The sequence below is a fragment of the Equus quagga genome, chromosome 7 (assembly GCF_021613505.1).
Source record: "Equus quagga isolate Etosha38 chromosome 7, UCLA_HA_Equagga_1.0, whole genome shotgun sequence".
Lineage (NCBI taxonomy): Eukaryota > Metazoa > Chordata > Mammalia > Perissodactyla > Equidae > Equus > Equus quagga.
This window is the reverse complement of record NC_060273.1, coordinates 37754738-37772877: the sequence shown is the minus strand read 5'-3', so window position 1 is coordinate 37772877 and position 18140 is coordinate 37754738. Positions and strand designations below refer to the sequence as shown.

The window sequence follows — 18140 nt, the reverse complement described above, 5'->3', positions numbered from 1 at the left end:
AAAAAGTGTATGATAGAGTTGCAAAAAACTGGACCAGGACTAAGAAAACCCAGGTTCTGAGCTTGGTTCTGCCATTTTGGAACCATGCAATCTGAGGAAGTCACTTCTCAGCTAAAAATGCAGATAGTCGCAACGATCGTGCTTGTGTTGGGCTGCTCTGAAAATCAGATGAGACAGCAGACTTGAAAGTGTTTTGTAAACTCTTGAGCGATTATTATTTCATGATTGGAGGAAGAGGAGATAGCATTTGGTGACAAGGCTGTAAAGGCAGATGTCAAGGAGGGTGGTCGTGGGAACGGAGAACACAGAGGGTGCTTCTGGGAAGACTCAGCAGTCGGTGGTGACAGTGGCGGGTGCTTCTGGGAAGACTCAGCAGTCGGTGGTGACAGTGGCTGAGAGCTCCTGGATGCGCCAGGCACTGCAGGCCTTGCACAAGATATGCCCATCCAGTGGGTAGCAGCCCTGACACTCGCCCTCAGAGGACAGCAGCAGCCCACACTCCTGTTGGGAAAGAAGCAACAGCTTTCCATCAGGCCCAAACCGCTGGATTCCTTCTCCCTTGTTCTCTCCCATACCCAGCACCCCAGACCCCAAGAACCCCGTTTCCCATTACCCAGGCCCCCTGACCTCGCACTTGTAACAGCCAATGTGAAAACTGCGATCTAGAGCAACAATTCGCACCGTCTCCTCCTGACCTGGTTCAGGCATGATGGCCCCACCACACACTGAGCATCGTGGGGCAAACTTCCTGGGATGGAGGGGAACCAAGAGGCTGTCAAGCTGGGCTGGAGAAGACTAACAGTGGAGCCCAGAGAAGGTGGCATAAAGAAGGGAACAGGAGAGGCCAGAGGTATGGTCTTGGATCTTGGGGAAGAGATTGATGTTAACAAAAATGAGGCATAGCCAGGGGTAGGAAACGGGAGAGGCTGGTACTGAGACATGAAGGAGCGATGAGGAAGATGGGAAAAGCCAGACATCCTGAGACAAAGGTGGGGGACCCAGCCTGACCTGTGGAAGTCCTCAATGCAATGGATCTGGCTAGTGGCATCCACCGTGAAAGGGATGCCGTCGAGGCCACGGTGGCACACCACGCAAGTGAAACAGCCAGGATGGTAGGCCTTCCCCATAGCCCGCAGGATCCGGTCTAGGATGGGTTGGGAGCATGTGGAGCACTTCTCCAGAGTGGCCTGTTGGGAAGGCAGGCAGGAAGGCTGAGGGCTAGGAGACCCATGGCAGCCCCACAAGCATCCTGCCAGCCCACCTATCTGTTCATGGATCCGCCGCACGTGATTGAGTGAAAGGTGGCAAGTCTTGGCACTGTGGTTTTCTGGACAAGTTATTTAACCTCTCTGAGCTTCAGTTTCCTTCAGTGGTAATCTGTGCCTCACAGGGGTGTGGTGGGAATTTAACACATTCCCTTAACTCTAAAATAAATGCCTCACATTTGCAATGGGCTGTTATCCTTCCCTCCAGCAGCCAGTATTCAGCTACTTACTTAATCCCTCCCTTCTTGTATATCAGTTTTAGTTCCCCAGCTTCAAGCTCAGTTCCTCTTTGGGGCTTGGACATCTAGTTCCCACCTTGGATGGAGGCCCCCTGCCTCCTGCCCGCCCCAACCACTCACCACATAGCAGCTCTCACAATACGCCCTCCTCTCCACAGCATAGAAATGCTGGCCCCGAAGCTGGGCCCGGCACGTAGAGCACACAAAGCAGCCAACGTGGAAGACGCGGTCCAGGGCCACAACCCCGGCCCCATCCCCGACCACATCTTCTCCGCAGCCACCACACCGGCCTGGGGACAGGGAGGGACACCGTCAATCTGCATAGGCTGGGGAGCTGGATGGCTGTCCCTCTGACTCTCCAGCCCCACCTCCCCCTTCCCACCCCACCCTCCGGGTCAGCTCACCAAAGTACTCCCCGCTGGGCGGGTGGTTCATGTCGTGCACCAGCTTCTTGGTCAGCCTCTCAAGTTCCTCCTCGGGAGGCTGGCTCAGGGGGACCTGGGAGGTGAGAATCAGGGGTTCGGCCCTCCTTCTAGCTCCCGACACTGTGAAAATCACTGAGGGTGACCAAACACGTCTACCCAGAAAGCTCCTCTGAGAACATTTCAGCCCAGGGTCCAGAGCCACACCTTGAGGAGCCAGGGTATAGCTCTAGTCCCCTCCCTCCTGTATTTCCTGACCTGCCCACACCCCTGGGGGATCCAGAGCTCCAACACCCAAGGCCTCTGATGACCAGGACATTAAACACCACCCAAGCCCCACCCAATCAGCATCCTGTTGTCTGTGAGGACCCCAAATCCCAGCACCGGGGCTCACCTGGGGCCCATACCCGCCTCCTCTTCCTCCGCCTGCGTGGCCAGAGACCCCCGCAACCTCCTCTTTACCCCCTGGCCCTGGCTCTCGGTGGCTCCTATAGCCAGGCCCCCAGACTTCACCTCGGCCTGGGAGAGGAAAGTTGGGGCCTGGAAGGGGCCCAGAGGCCTGAGAGGCCCCCCGCCTGGGGGGGCCACAGCCCCTCACTGGTTGTGCCACCTTCACTTGCACAGGGAAGGCAGGGCCAGCAGGGGTGCTGGCTGTTGTGTAGGAGGCCGGAGTGGGGCCCCCATAAGGGGATGCTGGGAGCGGTGGGGAAGGAACACCCCCTCCATTCGGCTTCAGGGAGCCCGTGCGGTAGGCAGGGGGCTGAGGGGCCTCATAAGCCTGGGGAGAAATGGAGACCAGAAGGAGTGAGCTGGGCCCATTCCAGGACACACACCTGTGGAAACCCCCCACCCATGTGTGTGGGACCCAGGTAAGTGCTGGTTTTTATCAAGGGCCCGCCCTCGAGTAACTGACAACCTAGTAAGTTTTGGTGGCCCAGCTTCTTCCACGAGGTGGAGGTGGGGGGTGGACCAGGTTGAGAATCCAGAGAAGGGACTAGGCTGGGGGTGGGGGGCAGGGGACAAGGAGCAGGGGAGGGACTGGGGCAGGACAAGGGAGTCACCTGCCGGTCAGGCCGCCGTGGGGCATGACCACGACCCCCGTCCAGCTCAGCCAGCATGCTGGTCAGCGAATCGATCTCAGCATCCAGACTTCCTGGGCGTAAGCCCCCTCGGTCTGGGGGGAGCCCCTGGGGATGGAGCAGAAGCAGGGAGAAGGCAAATCCCACGGGCTCTTCTCCTGCCCCACCCCCACCCCCCAATCCCGGTTCTTACCTGTGAGCGCTGGGGTGCTCCATGGCACCCCACCCAGGCCAGCCCCCTATCCTCTGGTCCCCCCGGGGCCTGGTAACACTGCTCAGATGGGAGGGGGCAAAAATTGACCCTGGGGTGGGGCTGGAGTGCTGGGGTGGGGGGAGAGAGAGGGAGGGGGGATGGGGAAGGAGACGAGGGTGACACTTGTGGAGGCCGCCCTCTTGGGTTCCTCTTCTCCCCTTCCCCCCCGCACCTGGGCTCCGAGAATGGGGAGAATGGGGCGAAAGGCGGGGAGGGCTGCGAGAGGGCAGGGGCGGCTGGTCCCAGCGGGCTTCGGGGAAGGGGCGGCGGGCAGGCTGGGCGGGAGGCAGGAGCCGCCGGGCAGAGGTGGCCTCCTCGGCCCAATGGGGCTGCCTTACCTGCTCCGGGGGCTGGCGGCGGCCCTGGGGCGCCCCGGGGGAGCACTCTCCCCTGGGGGGCTCTGGCGGGCTCCGGCTGCTTCGGGGGGAGCCAGGTGGGCCCCGACATGGCCTGGTACGGGGGCCTCCCGACGGCAGTCAGGGTCCCACGGAGCCCCGGACCTCTGGCCTGGACCCCTTCTTCTGTCCCACACCGCGTTCGGGACTCCAGGAAAGAAACTTTTTCTGGCTTTTTTTCCCCCTTCCTCCCCAATTTTGGGGACAGCCACGCCCCCGGTGACGTCACCGCATTCCTGGGGGAGGGTCACGTGGCCCCCTAGGCCCTAAACTGCGGTCCCTCCCTAGTCGGCCCCCTCCTGCCGAGCGGGGAGGGCTTTCCGCCAAGCCGGCGTCTGGGGGGCTGCGGGCAGCCTCCATTTCCAGGAGTCCCCCAGGCCCCGCGCCCCAAGTCCCGCACGTGGCCACCTCGCCGCTGGGGCGCTCCAGCGCTCCTCTTTGCCACATCCCCCCATACGGATGTCTCCGCGCTCCTGTCCCATCTACCCACCCCCCAGCAGTGCTCCGCCAGCCCTTAGTGTTTTGGTCTTTTATTCACGTTCAGCAGTTAGAAAAATAAAACAGAACGAAAACATCACAACCTCAGGGGTCATCAAGTCTTGTTGAGTGAGGGGGAGACTGAGGTAGCCTAGAGTCACAAGCGGAGACCCAGTCCCCGTCAAGGCACCAGTGAAGGGAGGGAGGCCAACGTGGCTGGCGGCTGGGGGGACAGCTGCCCTGCTGAGTGCACCGGGGGGCCCCTCTCCCAGGCATGGTGAGATGCCCCAGACCAGGATCCCCTAATACCTCCACCGGGTTCCATGTACCATCTGCGAGCAGGCGGGAGGCGGCCCTTCCCCTCCTCCTCCACTGATCAAGGTGGGCCTCCCGGACTGGGCACTCTCTACTTCAGGAATGGGACATCAGAGATCAGTACAGGTGACGGGGGTGACGCCATGAATGAGCAGCGTGGGGCCCAGATCACGGCTCAGCATCTCCAGGAGGGCCAGGTATCGGGGGTATCGGGCAGCATCAGCAGGCGGCCGAGGCAGGTACAGGAAGGTGAGGGCGGTGGCAGGCCCCTCCACGCCATCCCCACCCTCAGGCCCACCTGGCCCTCCTCCTCTGCCACGCCCCTGCTGGGCCCGAATCAGGGCGTTGGCACTGCATGCCAGGGCCTCTGCCTCAGCGTCTCCCCGCCTGCCATTCACAAAGTCCCCTTCCTCCTCCTCCTCAGGCTCCTGGGACCCAGCCCCCTCACCCCACACCACCTCCTGCACCTCGGCCCGGATCCTCAGCTGGCTCAGCAGTGCCCGGAGCCGCCCCTCAGCTGCCCCGGGGGCCTCCCGAGGCCCCAGGCACAAGAAGATCCGGAGCCGGGCACTGTGCCAAGCAGGCACCATGCCCAAGATGGTTGCCATCTGCAGCAGGAAGAGGCCGCAGACGTCCACATAGCCAGGCCCACCCCGGGGCCGCAGCAGGTTGAGGGGCCACACGTCCACGTGATGTGGCTGAGAGGTGCCCCCAGAGCCCCGGCTCAGCCGCTCAGGGGGCAGGGCCCCACAGGCTCGGGCCAGAACCACATTCTTGTTCATCTTGAGGGCATCCGCCACGGTGGCCACATAGTCCTGGGGAGTGAGAGCCCGGGGGCTCCCAGGAGCCCGTGGTGGAGGGAACAGGGTGCTCAAGGCTGGGGTCCCACCCTCCTGGGTGCCATCTGCAGGCTCAGAGAAAGCCGGGTCTGTCAGGAAGTGGTCCTGCGGTGCAGCATCATCGTAGAAACCCAGGACCAACGTGTTGGGCTTCATGCCACCTGAGGGCAGAGACGGGGAGGGGAGAAGGAAGGACAGGAATCAGACTCACAGGCTGAGTTGACCCCCAGGCTAATACGGGTGGGCCCACTCCTACATGCTGACGTGTGTCAGCCATCAGGTATGACATTCACACTGTGCTTCGGCTCTTAAGGCAACATTATGCACGTTTGCATAATGACTTTTAGTTTTCCCAAACACTTTCACAAGCATTTATTCAATTTAGCCATGACTAATATCTCCCACTTAGGCAGAGGTCGCCTTGGGATTCTTTTAACTAATGAGCACTTCCGGTCCCTGGCAGTCGGATGCATCCACTCCAAGCTACTCCCAGCATACCTTTTCCATGATGGGAGACGAGTCTGACTCCACTGGGTAGACCAGACCCCCGATTAGTCAAGCTCATGGTCTGAATCCCCAGGGAGAGAGCACCCAGACCCTGCTGGGGGAGGATGAGAACTAGGACTGGGGCTGCATGATGTTTCCATGACTGCAAAGCCCTAATGATGGTGGGTCCAAAGCATAATCCCCAGAGAAGAGATGGCTAACATCCACCCACTAACCAGGGGCTCTGTCCTGTTGAAAGAAAGCACTTCGTGTTTTAACTCATCCGATCCTTGAAGCAACACTATGAGGTAGGGACTATTTACTCCACCCCCTCTTACACATAAGGCACAGAGCGGTGAAGTCACTTCCCCAAAGGCTTATGGCTGGTAGATACGGGCCGGCAGGTGAACACGATGCACGCAGCACCAGAGCCCACTCTCTGAGCCTCTAAGTTGGTGTGTGTACCAACCACAATGCCCCCAGTCCCTGCCAGCAGCTCCTGGCTTTTAATTTTTGGACAACCAGTATGGAATCAGATAATTCCCCCTTTAAGAGGGCTGCATTTACAAAAAGACGCTGAGAACTCTTCTGAAACCCCTTCTCGTGAAACAAACGGATTGCTCAAAATCTACCAGCAGATCAAATTTTACTTGCTAGGAGAATTTACTATTTAGAGAAAACCTTTTCCATTTTATTGGAATCATTTTCCACAGGATACATTTCATGAAAGTAGTGGTCTGTTTGCACAGGTTTGCACGGGTTTCCCCAAAAAAGGTGGGGCTAAGGAGAGACTAGGCCCTCGGATGCTCCAGGGTCTGCCTACTAATGCTTGAACCCACCCCAAAATACCTCAGCAGGGGTGAACTGCAGCTGATCTTGCAAATTAAGCTAGTTATCCCCCCTCCTGAGCGTTCTCCAGGATTCTGCTATACACGAAACAGGGCAATGTCCAACACTTGAACTTTAGCCAGATTCTAGATGGAGAAGGCAGCATGCACTCTGAGAGGGACTGAGAGAGGAGGAGGCGGCTGAGCCTGGCTCTGGAGGAAGCTGGGGGGCAAGGTGGGGGGCCTCCTGGGTACTAAGACGCAGTCGCAAAGATGGGAATCTTCCACTCCATCCAAAAGCATCAGCCCCATGCAGCCTGCACGTCCTTTGCGGCCTCTGGGGACCACGTTACACCACTCCCTACTTCTCTGCCCCTTTCAAGGCCGGGCTGAGATACCATCTCGTCAAAAAACCTTTGCTGACCACATCAGCACACAGTGGTTTTTCTTTCTCTGCACTAGGGTGGTTAGAAACCTTCTGTCCTGGATTTGACGGGGCAGCCCCCAGCCTCAAATAATTGTCCCCAGAAATAGAAAATTCTCTTCAGAGCCTATGCCCCAATTTTTGGATCAGAAAAAAACAAGTGTCATCCCATCTCGAGTCCTTAAGCACCTCCTTTGAGATCTTATCACACACTGTCTGTTATCTTTGAGGCTGTGTCTATCTGCACTCAACTGTGAGTTCCTTTTGGAGTTTACAGTCTGTGGTTTAGACTCTGGGGGAGGGGAGCAGAGATTGAAAGGGGCCAGACAGAGGCCCAAGGGGGCCCAGGAGGAGCAGCTCACCAAGGCCCGAGATCCGCAGCAGATGCTGAGCTCCCTGGCGTACGGAGGGCGAGAGGGTGAGGTCCACGAAGGCCTTCACTTGCGCCCGGTCCACCAGGCTCAGCCACGCCCCGTACTGGGGCTGCACAGGGTCCGAGGGCAGGCAGTCTACAGAGAAGGAAGGCAGCAAATGTGAGCCAAACTCATTACTTTCTCTTGGAGTCCAAACCCCAAATGGGCAGAAGAAAAAGGTCTGGGCAGGGCTGAGGCTGGCAGGGAAGAAGCACAAGCCTCAGGGACACAAAGAACCCAAGGAGCATCTGAGAGGGAGAGGGAGAAGAGGAGTGGAGGGCAGCTCACCAAGGTCTCCCAGGGTGACATGGCCCAGCACGTAGAGTCCCCCCTTTTTGAGCTGGTTGGCCAACCGCAGTAGAGGCAGGGCACCCCGGGGGTTCCCCACCAGGAGCAGCAGCTGGGGCCGCCAGAACTTCACGTGATCCTTCCGGACGTCCAGCCGGAGCAGGTATTTACGCACCTGGGGACAAGAGTGAGGTGGTGGGGAGGAAGGGCTGGAGCGGGCAGCCCCCACTCAACACCTCTCAGCAGGGAACCCCAACTCCAGCCAAGGGAAGAGAAGGCCTCCTTGGGGCATGGGCGTTCCCAGACTGCCTTCTCCCCTCCCCCGCCTCTTTCAAGTCCCCCTGACCTGGTGGAAAAGCAACGCCTGGCTGACATAGCCCCAGCTGCTGGGACCTCCTCGAGCTGTGAGCAGGGCAGAAAGCAGGGCCATGAGAAGCAGAGAGCCACCGGCCGCTCCAGGGCTGATGAGAAACATCATGAGGAGGCAGGAGGCCACCCCCAGCAAGCAGGTATGCCAGGAGAACAGGCTGAAGGTGGGGCTGGGAGTGGATGGAGAGGAAGATGGAAACTCAGGGTCTGCCCTGGACACCATGCCACTCCACTCCATCCCCAACCTCGCCCCCTTGGTCCGCGTGCTTCCCATTCCTCTCTCTTTTTCTCTGGCGACACAGGCATCTTATTCTCTTACCGGAAGTTGGGGGCCGAGGCCCACTCCAGGCTCAGGCAGGACAGGTCCACCGCAGCATAGGCCACCAAGTAGAAGACGGTGACCACAGCGGCCAGTGTGTTCAGCTTCCCAGCCAGGAGCACCAGCTGGACAAGGACCAAGAGGCTGGGCATTGATGCAGCAGCCCCCACCAAATGCCAATGCATCCTGCCTTTTCATTCACATCTCCCAGCCCGAGCGAAGCCCCTCCTGGTCCCGCAAGCGTAATAGCAAGGGGCTTAGGGTGAGAGGAAGGGCAGCTTAAAGAGGAAGGCTCACCTGCACTAGGGCCCAAGAATACAGCACGGCTCCCCAAGGATTCCCCCCTCGGGACACAACCTTGGCCGGTGCCAAGATGACTCCTGTGCAAACAGAAACGCAGCAGATGCACCAGCCTGAGCCAAGCAGGGACGGAGACAGACGCGGAAGGGGGGCTCAGAGCTGGGCAGAGGCAGGGGACAACACACCGAAGAGGTCATCCTGGGCCAGGGCGTGGAGGATGCGGGAGGCGCCGATGAGGGAGCTCATGGAGGCTGAGAGCGAGGTGGCGTAGATACCTATCAGCACCAGCGGGGGCCACAGGCTGATGGCGCGAAAGAACCCATAGTCCTCCTGCAACAGCGTCCTAGCGGGAAGGAAAGGAAGAGGACATGGGTAATAAATGCGCACCCATCGTAGGGTCCTCGTGAGAAGGTGCTCATGACCCTGTGTGCAGTTAAGATCCAGGTATTCTCAACTACCCCAGCCTTAATCTCAAGGACCACAGGAACAGATAGAGTGTGCTGGGGGAAAGACTTGGCATTCTTTGGTTATCATTGCGCTGCTTTGCATTTAATCACGTGGTGGACATTCCCTACATTATATGCACAAGAAGCCATCTGTTTCTGGAAGTACAAATTGACTAGAAAGCCATTCCCCACCCCACCCCTAAATAAGAGCCTACAGCAGTACTAGGCACGTGACAAATGCTGGCTGTGGACTGGCTCTCAGCACTTCACCAGCCTTTCCCAGCGGCGGCGGCAGCTCTTTCTCTGTCCCAATGTGAGAAACAATCCCATTTTCCCTACACCCCGACAACTTGGGACCTGCCCCCCGGCCTGTGTTTCCCTTGGTGATCCAAGTGCACCAACCTTGTCCCGACACCCCACTCCACCCCCTCGGGGGCCAGGCTCACCCCCTCCCCAGGCACCTGTCACAGGTGAAGCTGGAGAGGAAGAAAAGCAAGATGTAGATGAAGAAGGTATAGGCTACGGCGATGATGGTGCCCAGAGGAATCGCCCGGCTGGGGTCCTTCAGCTCCCCTGGAACGGGGGAACAGAGGGAGCAAGGTCAGCCTTCCATCATCCCTACACCCCTGAGCCTTCAGCATCCCAGTAGGGACACAGGGTGGCAGCCCCACACCCCTAGGAGACAGCAGGCAAGCCCTTTCACCTGACATGTTGGCCCCAGCCATGATGCCCGTGCAGCCATTAAAAAGGACGGCAAAGACGCTGGCGAAGGTCATCATGGCCCCCGTGGTGTAGTCCTTGGCGTAGCCAGCTGAGGAAGGAGTGTTCCCAGGGAGGAGAGGGTCTCAGCCTCCCTCCTAGGAATCCAGGCATCCTGGCCCTGCCACCTTCTCCTCACATTCCACAACCCCGTGCCTCCCCCAGCACCCTCACCAAGACCCCAGCCCTGACTTGTCTCTGGCCCTGGCTCAGCTGACCTCCTCACCTCTTTCTCCCCCTAAACTGCTCTCTTCCTCTCTCCAGGCCTCCAGCCATGCTCTGTCCCCACGACGCCTTCCCTCCGGCTCCATCTGAATTCCCCAACCCATCTGGGCCATGCCCAGCTCCACCTGCTCCCGCCCTCCCCGGCCGTGCTCAGATCTCCCTCCTCTCCTCTCTTGACTCTTGTCTACTTGACCCACACTCTGTCTGACTGCACTGTTTAATTGTTTCCTGAATGTACATCTTATCTCTCCAACCAAACAAGTTCCTCTAAGGCAGGGATTGTCTTCTGGTCACTCTCATGCCCACCAAGCCACACACACAGTGGCCAACACACGCCTGACAGATTCCCCTGTATGCTCCGGGGCCAGACCTTCTGCCCCTGATGCTCTCTGACATCTGTTCTCATCCGGGGATTCCAACGGCCTGGCCCCCACGAGTGCCCACCCCTCGCCCTGAGAACCCCAGCACCCCTGTACCCAGCTCACCACCCAGATTGGCCTTGAGAGTGCTGCTGTTGAAGCCGGTGAAGTGGCCGAACTGGGGCGGCAGGGAGGAGCCATTGGGACCAGGCCGAGGGGTCAAGGGGATGTTCCTGGGCCCCACAGCCACAAAGCTGACCAGCACCGAGGCCAGAGAACCCGAGACCAGCAGGAATGTGAGGAAGGAGGCGCGGGCGTAGAGGCCAGCCCCTAGTGTGCAGACCCCACCCACGAGGCCCAGCAGCAGGGAGCCGTAGAGCAGGCTCCAGCCGTAGCCCTGGGGCAGGACCCGGAGCCCCCCGGACCCCATGGCATCTGTAGAGGAAGGAACTGAGTTAGAAGGCCAGGGCCACCAGGAGGGACCCCAACCATGACTCAAAGCTAGAAAATAGCCCCTCTTTGGCCCACCTGTCCTCAGAGAGGCTGCCTTTCCCACTCCCTCACTCAACTGTACCCCAGCATCCTAGCCCTCCCTGGGGGGCACCACCAATCTTGCTCTGTCAATTTTAAGGGTAATTAGCCTGGCCTCCCCAACTAGATGGTAAGCTCCCTGTGGGCCAGGACAATCTCTCAGACATCTAAACAGGGCCAGGCACACAGGAGGAGCTTGAGAACACCAAGCTAATGGGCCACTTTGCCCTTCTCCTGGAAAGGGCTTCTCTCCCTCGTGATCCCAGAATCCCAGACCCTGCAAACCCGAAGAGCTGCCTGGACCAGGGTGGGGAGCACGGACCAGCCCCGAAGGTATCGAGCACAGCTTCCACCAGCCCCAGCAGGGAGACGGCACAGCCACAGACGTTAGCCAGGTAGAACATGAGGCCAATGCTGCCCCCGACCTCAGGCCCCAGGGTCCGGCTGATCATGACTAAAAGTGGAAGCAGGGGCGAGCGTTAAGGGAAAAGAAACTGAAATGGAGGCTGAGGGAGGGCCCTGGCACAGAGCACTCTGCAGCTGGTTGTGCAGGCCTCATCTCCCTGCACACACCGGGACTGTTCCCTTGGCCATGTGTCAATGTGTCCCAGTGCAGCCACTCTCAAGCCACATGGTTTTGCCCAAGCCCCTAATGCTCCTGAGCTCCAGTTTCCTCATCTGTAGAATGAATACTACCTAATTGACAAGACAAGAGAACCAAAATGACAGCTGAGAAGACAGCCAGTGGACTGGAAAGTGGCAGTAACATGTAAGGCCATGTTGGTCACCTTCCCCATACCAGCCTACCCACCGGACATTCATTAGAACTTGCCTCCCTCTTGCCCTGCCCCACAGGAGATGGAGGAAGGGGTCCCTCCCCCTCCCCACAAGACAGAAGAGCCCAGGCCCCAGGCCATCAATGTTGGAGGATACAGTAAGCTCCACCCCCCCGGACAGCTCCATTGGTGGCAATGGCACAGACAGAGAGGACGGTGAGTGCCAGGATGAAGTAGGCAACCAGGAGCATGGCCAAAGCCTGCAGGAGCCCAGCATGGCCCACCACGAACCCTGGGAAAGAGTGGCAAAGCAGGTCAGAGGGTGGCCCACACACCCCAACCCCCAATCCCCACCCCACTGGTTGTCAGTTACCTTCACACTGGAGCTAAACACATGGCCACAAGGAGCCCTCTCCCTAAGCCCTTCATCCACCCGCCTCTCCCAGGGCCTTTCCCCAACATCGTCCCAGTCCCACTTCTCTTCGCCACTGGGCCCCAAGTAAGCCCCACCATCCCACTCACCAATCCTCAGGAAGACAACTATACTGAACATGGACAGGACCGTGGGCACCACCACACCCAGGAAGGTGGAGAGCTTCCGGGCAGATGCTCCTCCAGGAGCCCCAGCCCCATTCGCAGGGAAGGCAACCCCTTCCTCCCCCAGGAGCCGGTAAGCCAGCAGAGGAGAGTTCTCACTGGCCATGGCCGAGAACAGGCAGACAAAGCCACCAGTGAGTTATGAGGCCTGCAAAAGACAGGATGCTGAAGGGAAAGCAGCTCCACAGAGCCCCCCCAAAACACCTCTAACCAAACACCCAGAAGCCTCCCCAACAGGGAAACACACACACACACACACACACACACACACACACCTGCAACTCAGAGTTAGTGGGGGGAAGTCTGGTCCTGGCCGCTGCCTGGACAACAGCAGGCTCTAAGCCCCTCAGCATTTGGGTACCAAGGCCCCTCCCAGCTCCTAGGGGCCACCCCTTCCCCCACATCCCTGAGACTAAGGATGGCAGTGGTCCTCAGAAGGGGCAAAGATCCTCTCTTTTCTTAACTGGCAGTGCAAGAGGAAGCAAATCTCCTGAAAGGGAAGTGAGTTATGGGCAGGAAGCCTTCCTCACCCCCGCCTCCAGAGTCCTAAGCCGCCCCCCTAAGCGGCCCCTTGCAATCACCTCACCCAGGACAACAAGAAACTTGCAAATCTTCCAAAGCCCCACCTCCGTCAACCCTCTCCCTCAACCCATCTCAAATCTGCTCCTCCTCTCTCCTCAGCCTCACCAGATTCCTTCCACCCACACGAGGCGCCCCTCAGACTCTACCAGCCCCAACACACCCCTCGACTACCAAAACAAAAACACAGGCCGGCCACACAAGCCGGGTCCTCCTGCCCCCACCCGGTTGCTGTCCACTTTCTCCCAGGACGGGTGGGAGGGGGCCGAGATCCGCTTCTCCCCGGCCAGGCACACCCCCACAGCCCGGGGGCGGCGGGGCGCTCCCCTACTCACCCGGAGGACGCAGCCGCTCGGGGGTGATCCCCGAGAGCCGGAGGGGGCACGGCTGCCGGAAAGACAGCTGCGGCTACCGGGATGCCAGGCCCGGAGCCTGCCTCCCCAGCGCACGCGCCCCATTGGTCCCCGGGCCGGCCCCGCCCCGTGGGCGCGCCCGGGGAAGCCCCGCCCTCTGGGGGGCTCGGGCGGCCGGCGCAGCTCCGGTTCCACGTGCGCCCGGGATGCTACCCCGGGTCGCCCTTCGGGCGTACGTCTCCTCGGGAGTGTGGGCCACGGATCCTACAGCCCCCATCACCCCGGTGCAAACAAGCGCCCGCCGCGCGGGAGGGACCCCACTCCGAGCTCGGAGGCGCGTGGAGGAGCCAACGCTGAAGGGGGAGTGTGGTGACTGCGGAAGGCGGCCTGCAGGTGGGCGGGGCCGCGACATCTGGCCCAGGTGTGTCGCCAGGAACGCGGGGCACGTCGGTTGGCGCCCTCTGGGGTCCTACTCCTCCGGTCTCTCGAATCCCTGGAGTGTGCACAGGTCCCGAGCCTCTGCCCTCACCTCCACGAGGGCTCCCCTCTCGCACCGGGTCCAGCCGACCAGCTGCGCTCTTCGCTTCCGCCAGCGGAGGGAGCCATTGGCCGCCGATCCGGGCGAGCCCTGGAGGCGCAAGCCACCACAGTTCTGTATCGTCCGCCGCCCGCTCTCTCTCGTGCCTCCCCCCACCATGTTCTCCCCTCTAGCAGAGATGACAGGGCTTGTGAACCCCGGAGCTGGGGCCCTCCTCACGCTTTACAGGTACCATCAACTTCAGTGCCACCTGCAACGTTTCCTGATCTGTAAAAGGGGGGAAAACTAGAACCTCCCGCATAAGGTTGCTGTGAGAGTTCAGTGAACGAATAGGCGATGGGAACAATCCCGAAATGTTCAGTAAGTGATTATTTGCATGCAGTACTACATTAAGTATGCATAACCACTCTGAGGTAGAGACTGCTATGATTTCCATTTTTCGTTAGGAATTTATTAATTGAAGCGTGGAGAGCTTCAGTAATAAATTCCTAACTTTTATTACAGTCCTTTATGGTGACACCGTCATCTGAGCCTCAGGAAATGAACACTGCTTTGGCTGTAGATTATCTGCAGCATTTCCCGAGGAGACAAAGGGCTCCAAGCAGCCCAGATATGGCTTTGCCAGATACAGGTCTCATGAGCAGTTAAACTGTGGCATTTCAGTGGTCATCTCTGCTGCCCATGACACAGAGTTTGGCTCCTGGATCTCTCCAACACCTCTCTGGGCACAATTTCTGGTGATTTCAATATCTGCGTGGATGAGACTTCCCACACCCTGGCCTGACAGTTGCTTAAACTCCACTTTTGCATAGATCTCACCCTCCATAATACCCGATGGTTGTGCCTAGACTTTGTCGCTACCAATAACTGCAGCCTCTCCCTCTTTCCATTCGCCTCTTCTAGTACACCTGTTAAGGAAAAAATTAATCTGACACTTGTTAAAACAGGACGGACGACTTTATTCAGGACTGTGGCAATAGATGTCAAGACTATCACAGTAGGGGAAGGATATCAGGCTCAACTCCAAATACAGCCAAGACCGCTGGGGATTTATAGCCAACAAGCAGATGAGGGAGTCAGTGGATGGAAGATTACTAAGAGAAAACACCAAATGTGGGGGATTCTAGATAAACAGACTTAACAGGATTCTTGCTGAAGGCAGACCAGGGTGCTCACATATCAAGGGTTGAGGCATTCTCTCTAAACTGGGCTAGGCAGGCCCAGAAAGGATGGGGACCAAGGGCGAGGCCTAGTCCGGAAGAGGGCTCAGAGGAGCCTCACGGAAGTTTGGTCAAGGAGAGGGTCTTTGTCATGCCTGACCCCAAGGATCCTCCACCTCACTGGACCCCCAACCCAGTGATCCTGCCATCTTCCCACTGTCCCCCATCACTTCCCTTCTTACCCAGCTCGAAGTTCACGGTTAGTGGAAAGCACTCCCTTGCCGTCTCAGACTTTATCACACCTCCTGGCCAAACCACAGCTCTGGTAAACGCAACTCCCCATCTGCCATGAACCTATCCAAGCAGCTGAGTGTGGCTGGGGAAAACACCCAACCATAACCGTCAGTCTCATTTCAAATTTGTGACTGCGACCCTCAAGTGGGCCCTGATGCTGCCCAGCATTTGGACAGGATTTCTCTAGTCTGTTCACTCTCCCACACTCCTGGGTGACTGTTCAGTCTTCACCTGTCTTCAATCCTCTGGTGCTTCCCCCACTGTTCTCACTCTCAGCTCACAATCTTACTTCCCAATTCATTGAGAAAACAGAAGCCATCGGAGAGACTCTAAAAGCTCCTATCCACCCACCACCCTTTGCTCTGCCCTCTCTCCTGTTACTAGGGACGAACTGATCACGCTCCAGCTAAGGGCAACCTGCCACTAGGTCCCATCTCATCATTTTGTTTTCTCTCTCCACTGGATCATTCCCGTTAGTATAGAAATACACTTTTATTTCTCATCTTAAAAAGGAAAAAAAATTTCTTAAATCCTTTACTCCCCTCGCCAGCTATTGCTCCATTTCTTTGTGGTTTCTTCTCTATAGCAAAACTTCTTACATGATGGTCTACACTAGCTGTTTCCAATCCCCTCCTCCCAGTTATTCTTAAACCCACTGCACGTAGGCGCTTGCCCCTCAGCAAAAGGGAAACTGCTCATTAAGTCACCACTGACTTCCACTTGGTCAGTCCAAGGGTCATTGCTCAATCCTCATTTTACCAAACCACCAGCCTCATTGGACACACTTAGTCGCTACCTTCTCCTCCAACACTTTCCTCACATGGCTTCTAAGACACCACAGTCACGGATTTCCTCCTGCTCAGTCTCCCTTGCTGGAACTTCCTCATATCTCAACTCTGGAGACCCCTTGGCGTTGGAGCAACAGCCAAGAAGCCACTGTGGACTGGAGGCTCCACTGAGGACTGGAAGCCCAGTCCTCAGACTTCTATTCCCCATTTATGCCCACTCCCTTGGTGATCCAATCTCATCCAATCTCAGTTTCAAATACCATCTCCATCATAGTGCCCCCACGGGTGTATGTATCCCCCGCCCAGATCTCTTCTCTGAACTTCAGACTGTATGTCCAACAACCTACTAACATCTCTGCTTGGACGTCAAAGGGGCAACTCGAACTTGGTATGTCCAAAATCGCCTAAACTTACCCCAACAACCTACTCCTCTGGTGGTCTTCCCACCTTTCCAGTTGCTTAGGTCAAAAACCTTGGGGTTATGCTTGAACACTTTCTCACAACCCACATCCAACCCATCAGCAATTCCTTTTGCCTCTGCTTTTAAAATATAGCCGGTACCCAAGCACATCTTACCACCCTAGTCCAGGCCACCATCATGTCTCACCTGCATTACTGCAGTAGCCCCCTAACTGGTTTGCCCGCTTCGGCCCTTGCTGCTACAGTCTATTCTCAACAGAGCAGTTACAGTGATACCATTAAAGCAAGCATCAGTTCATGACGCTTCTCTTTTCAAAACATTCCAATGGCTTCCCATTTTCCTCACAGTAAAAGCCATAGGCCCTTATACATAGGGTAACCATACTTTCCTCCTCATTCACAGACTACAGGCCGTCCGACTACAACAGTTTATGCCTGTTGCCTCGGCATAAGTATTAACAGCGTTTCCTTTGCTCAGAGTGACCCAGAGTGGTCCGTACATTATATGGCCATCCTACCCAGGAAGCCCCATCCGATCTGCATCGTGCCCCCACCTCTCCTCCTCTCCTGCCCCACAACGGCCTCTGGGCTGTCCCCAAGAATGCGCTGTGGCGCACAGGGCATGAGCCTTCTTTGTCTTCTGGATTCAAATATTATCTTCTTAGTGAGCTCTTCTCCGCCAAGCCCAACTAAAATTGAGCCACACCTTCCCATCCCTCTTTCCTAATTTTTTTCTCCAAAGCGTTTAACACCATTTAACTGATATATATCAGTTTATTTGGATATATACTGTTTATTTTGCTCATTGACTGCCTCCTCCCAACAGAAAGGAACTTTTGCTTTCTCCGCTGCTGTGGCTCCGGGGCTTCTAACAGTCCTTGGCATTCGGGTGACCCGCATTAAGAATCCTTCCTGAGGGAACCATAGCCCACCTGGGCCTTGCTCCTCACGTGACACTGGCCGCCCCGCCCCCGCTGGCAGGGCAGGGAAGATGGCGGCGCCCAGGGTAGCCTCAGAGAGAGGGCAACCAACGAGAGGCGCCCGCCCGCTAGAGCGTCCCCGCTGCAGCCCTGTCTGCGGTTGCGTCCCGGGAAGGCGCGAATTCTGGGGGTCCGTACTGGTCCTCCGCCCAACCGTTTTTTAAGGGGAAAAAAACCTGAACTAATCCTCGGAGACGGCTTGGTCTGACTTGCCTGCGGCCTCTCCACCCCTTGGGATCCCCGGGACATGAAGCTTGTTGGACGAGGATGTTGGGATTCAGTATCTGAGTTTTTCTCCCCTGGTGTTGGCTCCCGGGTCCGCCTGTTAGGTGACTTCGGGGTGTCCGTCCAGCCTTCAGTTCTAGGGATCCCCGAAGACACACCCGGGCCGCCCCTCCGGGATGAGAACGTCCAGTCCGCACAGCCCTCCTCCCCCCACCCCTTCCCGGTGCCCTACTCCCGAGTTTAGACCCTAAATGCAATGCTAATTCCCGGCGAACTACCCTCCCCACCCGGGCCTGAGCTCCCCAGGATTAATCTGGTGAATCCGGACCCCCTCCCCCAGGCCCCAGGGGCAGATGAGCCCTTGGCCACCGCCCCTACAATTTCCTGCAGACCCAACAAA

General features: G+C 57.8%; 2 protein-coding genes across 7 annotated transcripts; both read right to left on the bottom strand.

Annotated features, from left to right (window-relative positions):
* Nucleotides 1-189: 189 nt before the first annotated feature.
* On the bottom strand, nt 190-4024 carry TRIP6 (thyroid hormone receptor interactor 6). Of its 2 annotated transcripts, XM_046665305.1 has the most exons (9): nt 3597-4024; nt 3199-3326; nt 2988-3113; nt 2321-2704; nt 1909-2002; nt 1625-1794; nt 1009-1187; nt 628-748; nt 190-501 (listed from the first exon to the last, which is right to left on the bottom strand). In XM_046665305.1, exons 1-9 carry the CDS (start codon nt 3703-3705, stop codon nt 370-372), a joined length of 1443 nt encoding a protein of 480 aa, XP_046521261.1. In that variant the 5' UTR covers nt 3706-4024; the 3' UTR covers nt 190-369. The 2 variants fall into 2 exon arrangements, with proteins under 2 accessions (XP_046521261.1, XP_046521260.1); XM_046665304.1 differs by having other exon boundaries at nt 361-501; nt 628-1187.
* A 143-nt stretch (nt 4025-4167) lies between these two features.
* Nucleotides 4168-13405, bottom strand: SLC12A9 (solute carrier family 12 member 9). Of its 5 annotated transcripts, none has more exons than XM_046665290.1 (14): nt 13318-13405; nt 12329-12551; nt 11964-12098; nt 11353-11484; nt 10626-10934; nt 9860-9967; nt 9618-9729; nt 8896-9053; nt 8708-8790; nt 8411-8535; nt 8069-8261; nt 7723-7897; nt 7384-7530; nt 4168-5445 (listed from the first exon to the last, which is right to left on the bottom strand). In XM_046665290.1, exons 2-14 carry the CDS (start codon nt 12507-12509, stop codon nt 4556-4558), a joined length of 2748 nt encoding a protein of 915 aa, XP_046521246.1. In that variant the 5' UTR covers nt 12510-12551; nt 13318-13405; the 3' UTR covers nt 4168-4555. The 5 variants fall into 5 exon arrangements, with proteins under 5 accessions (XP_046521246.1, XP_046521243.1, XP_046521244.1 ...); XM_046665287.1 differs by having other exon boundaries at nt 12329-12893; nt 13318-13400; XM_046665288.1 differs by lacking the exon at nt 13318-13405 and adding an exon at nt 12679-12999.
* Between the last annotated feature and the right edge of the window lie 4735 nt (nt 13406-18140).

Coding starts and splice junctions, on each gene's coding strand:
- TRIP6 (XM_046665304.1), bottom strand. CDS start 3,705: ATGTCGGGGCCCACCTGGCTCCCCCCGAAGCAGCCGGAGCCCGCCAGA. Junction 3,114..3,198: donor GAGCACCCCAGCGCTCACAG/GTAAGAACCGGG, acceptor CTCCATCCCCAG/GGGCTCCCCCCAGACCGAGG. Junction 1,795..1,908: donor GCCCAGCGGGGAGTACTTTG/GTGAGCTGACCC, acceptor CCCTGTCCCCAG/GCCGGTGTGGTGGCTGCGGA.
- SLC12A9 (XM_046665290.1), bottom strand. CDS start 12,509: ATGGCCAGTGAGAACTCTCCTCTGCTGGCTTACCGGCTCCTGGGGGAG. Junction 11,485..11,963: donor CCGGGGGGGTGGAGCTTACT/GTATCCTCCAAC, acceptor TTCCACTTTTAG/TCATGATCAGCCGGACCCTG. Junction 9,730..9,859: donor GGCTGGGGCCAACATGTCAG/GTGAAAGGGCTT, acceptor CCCCCGTTCCAG/GGGAGCTGAAGGACCCCAGC.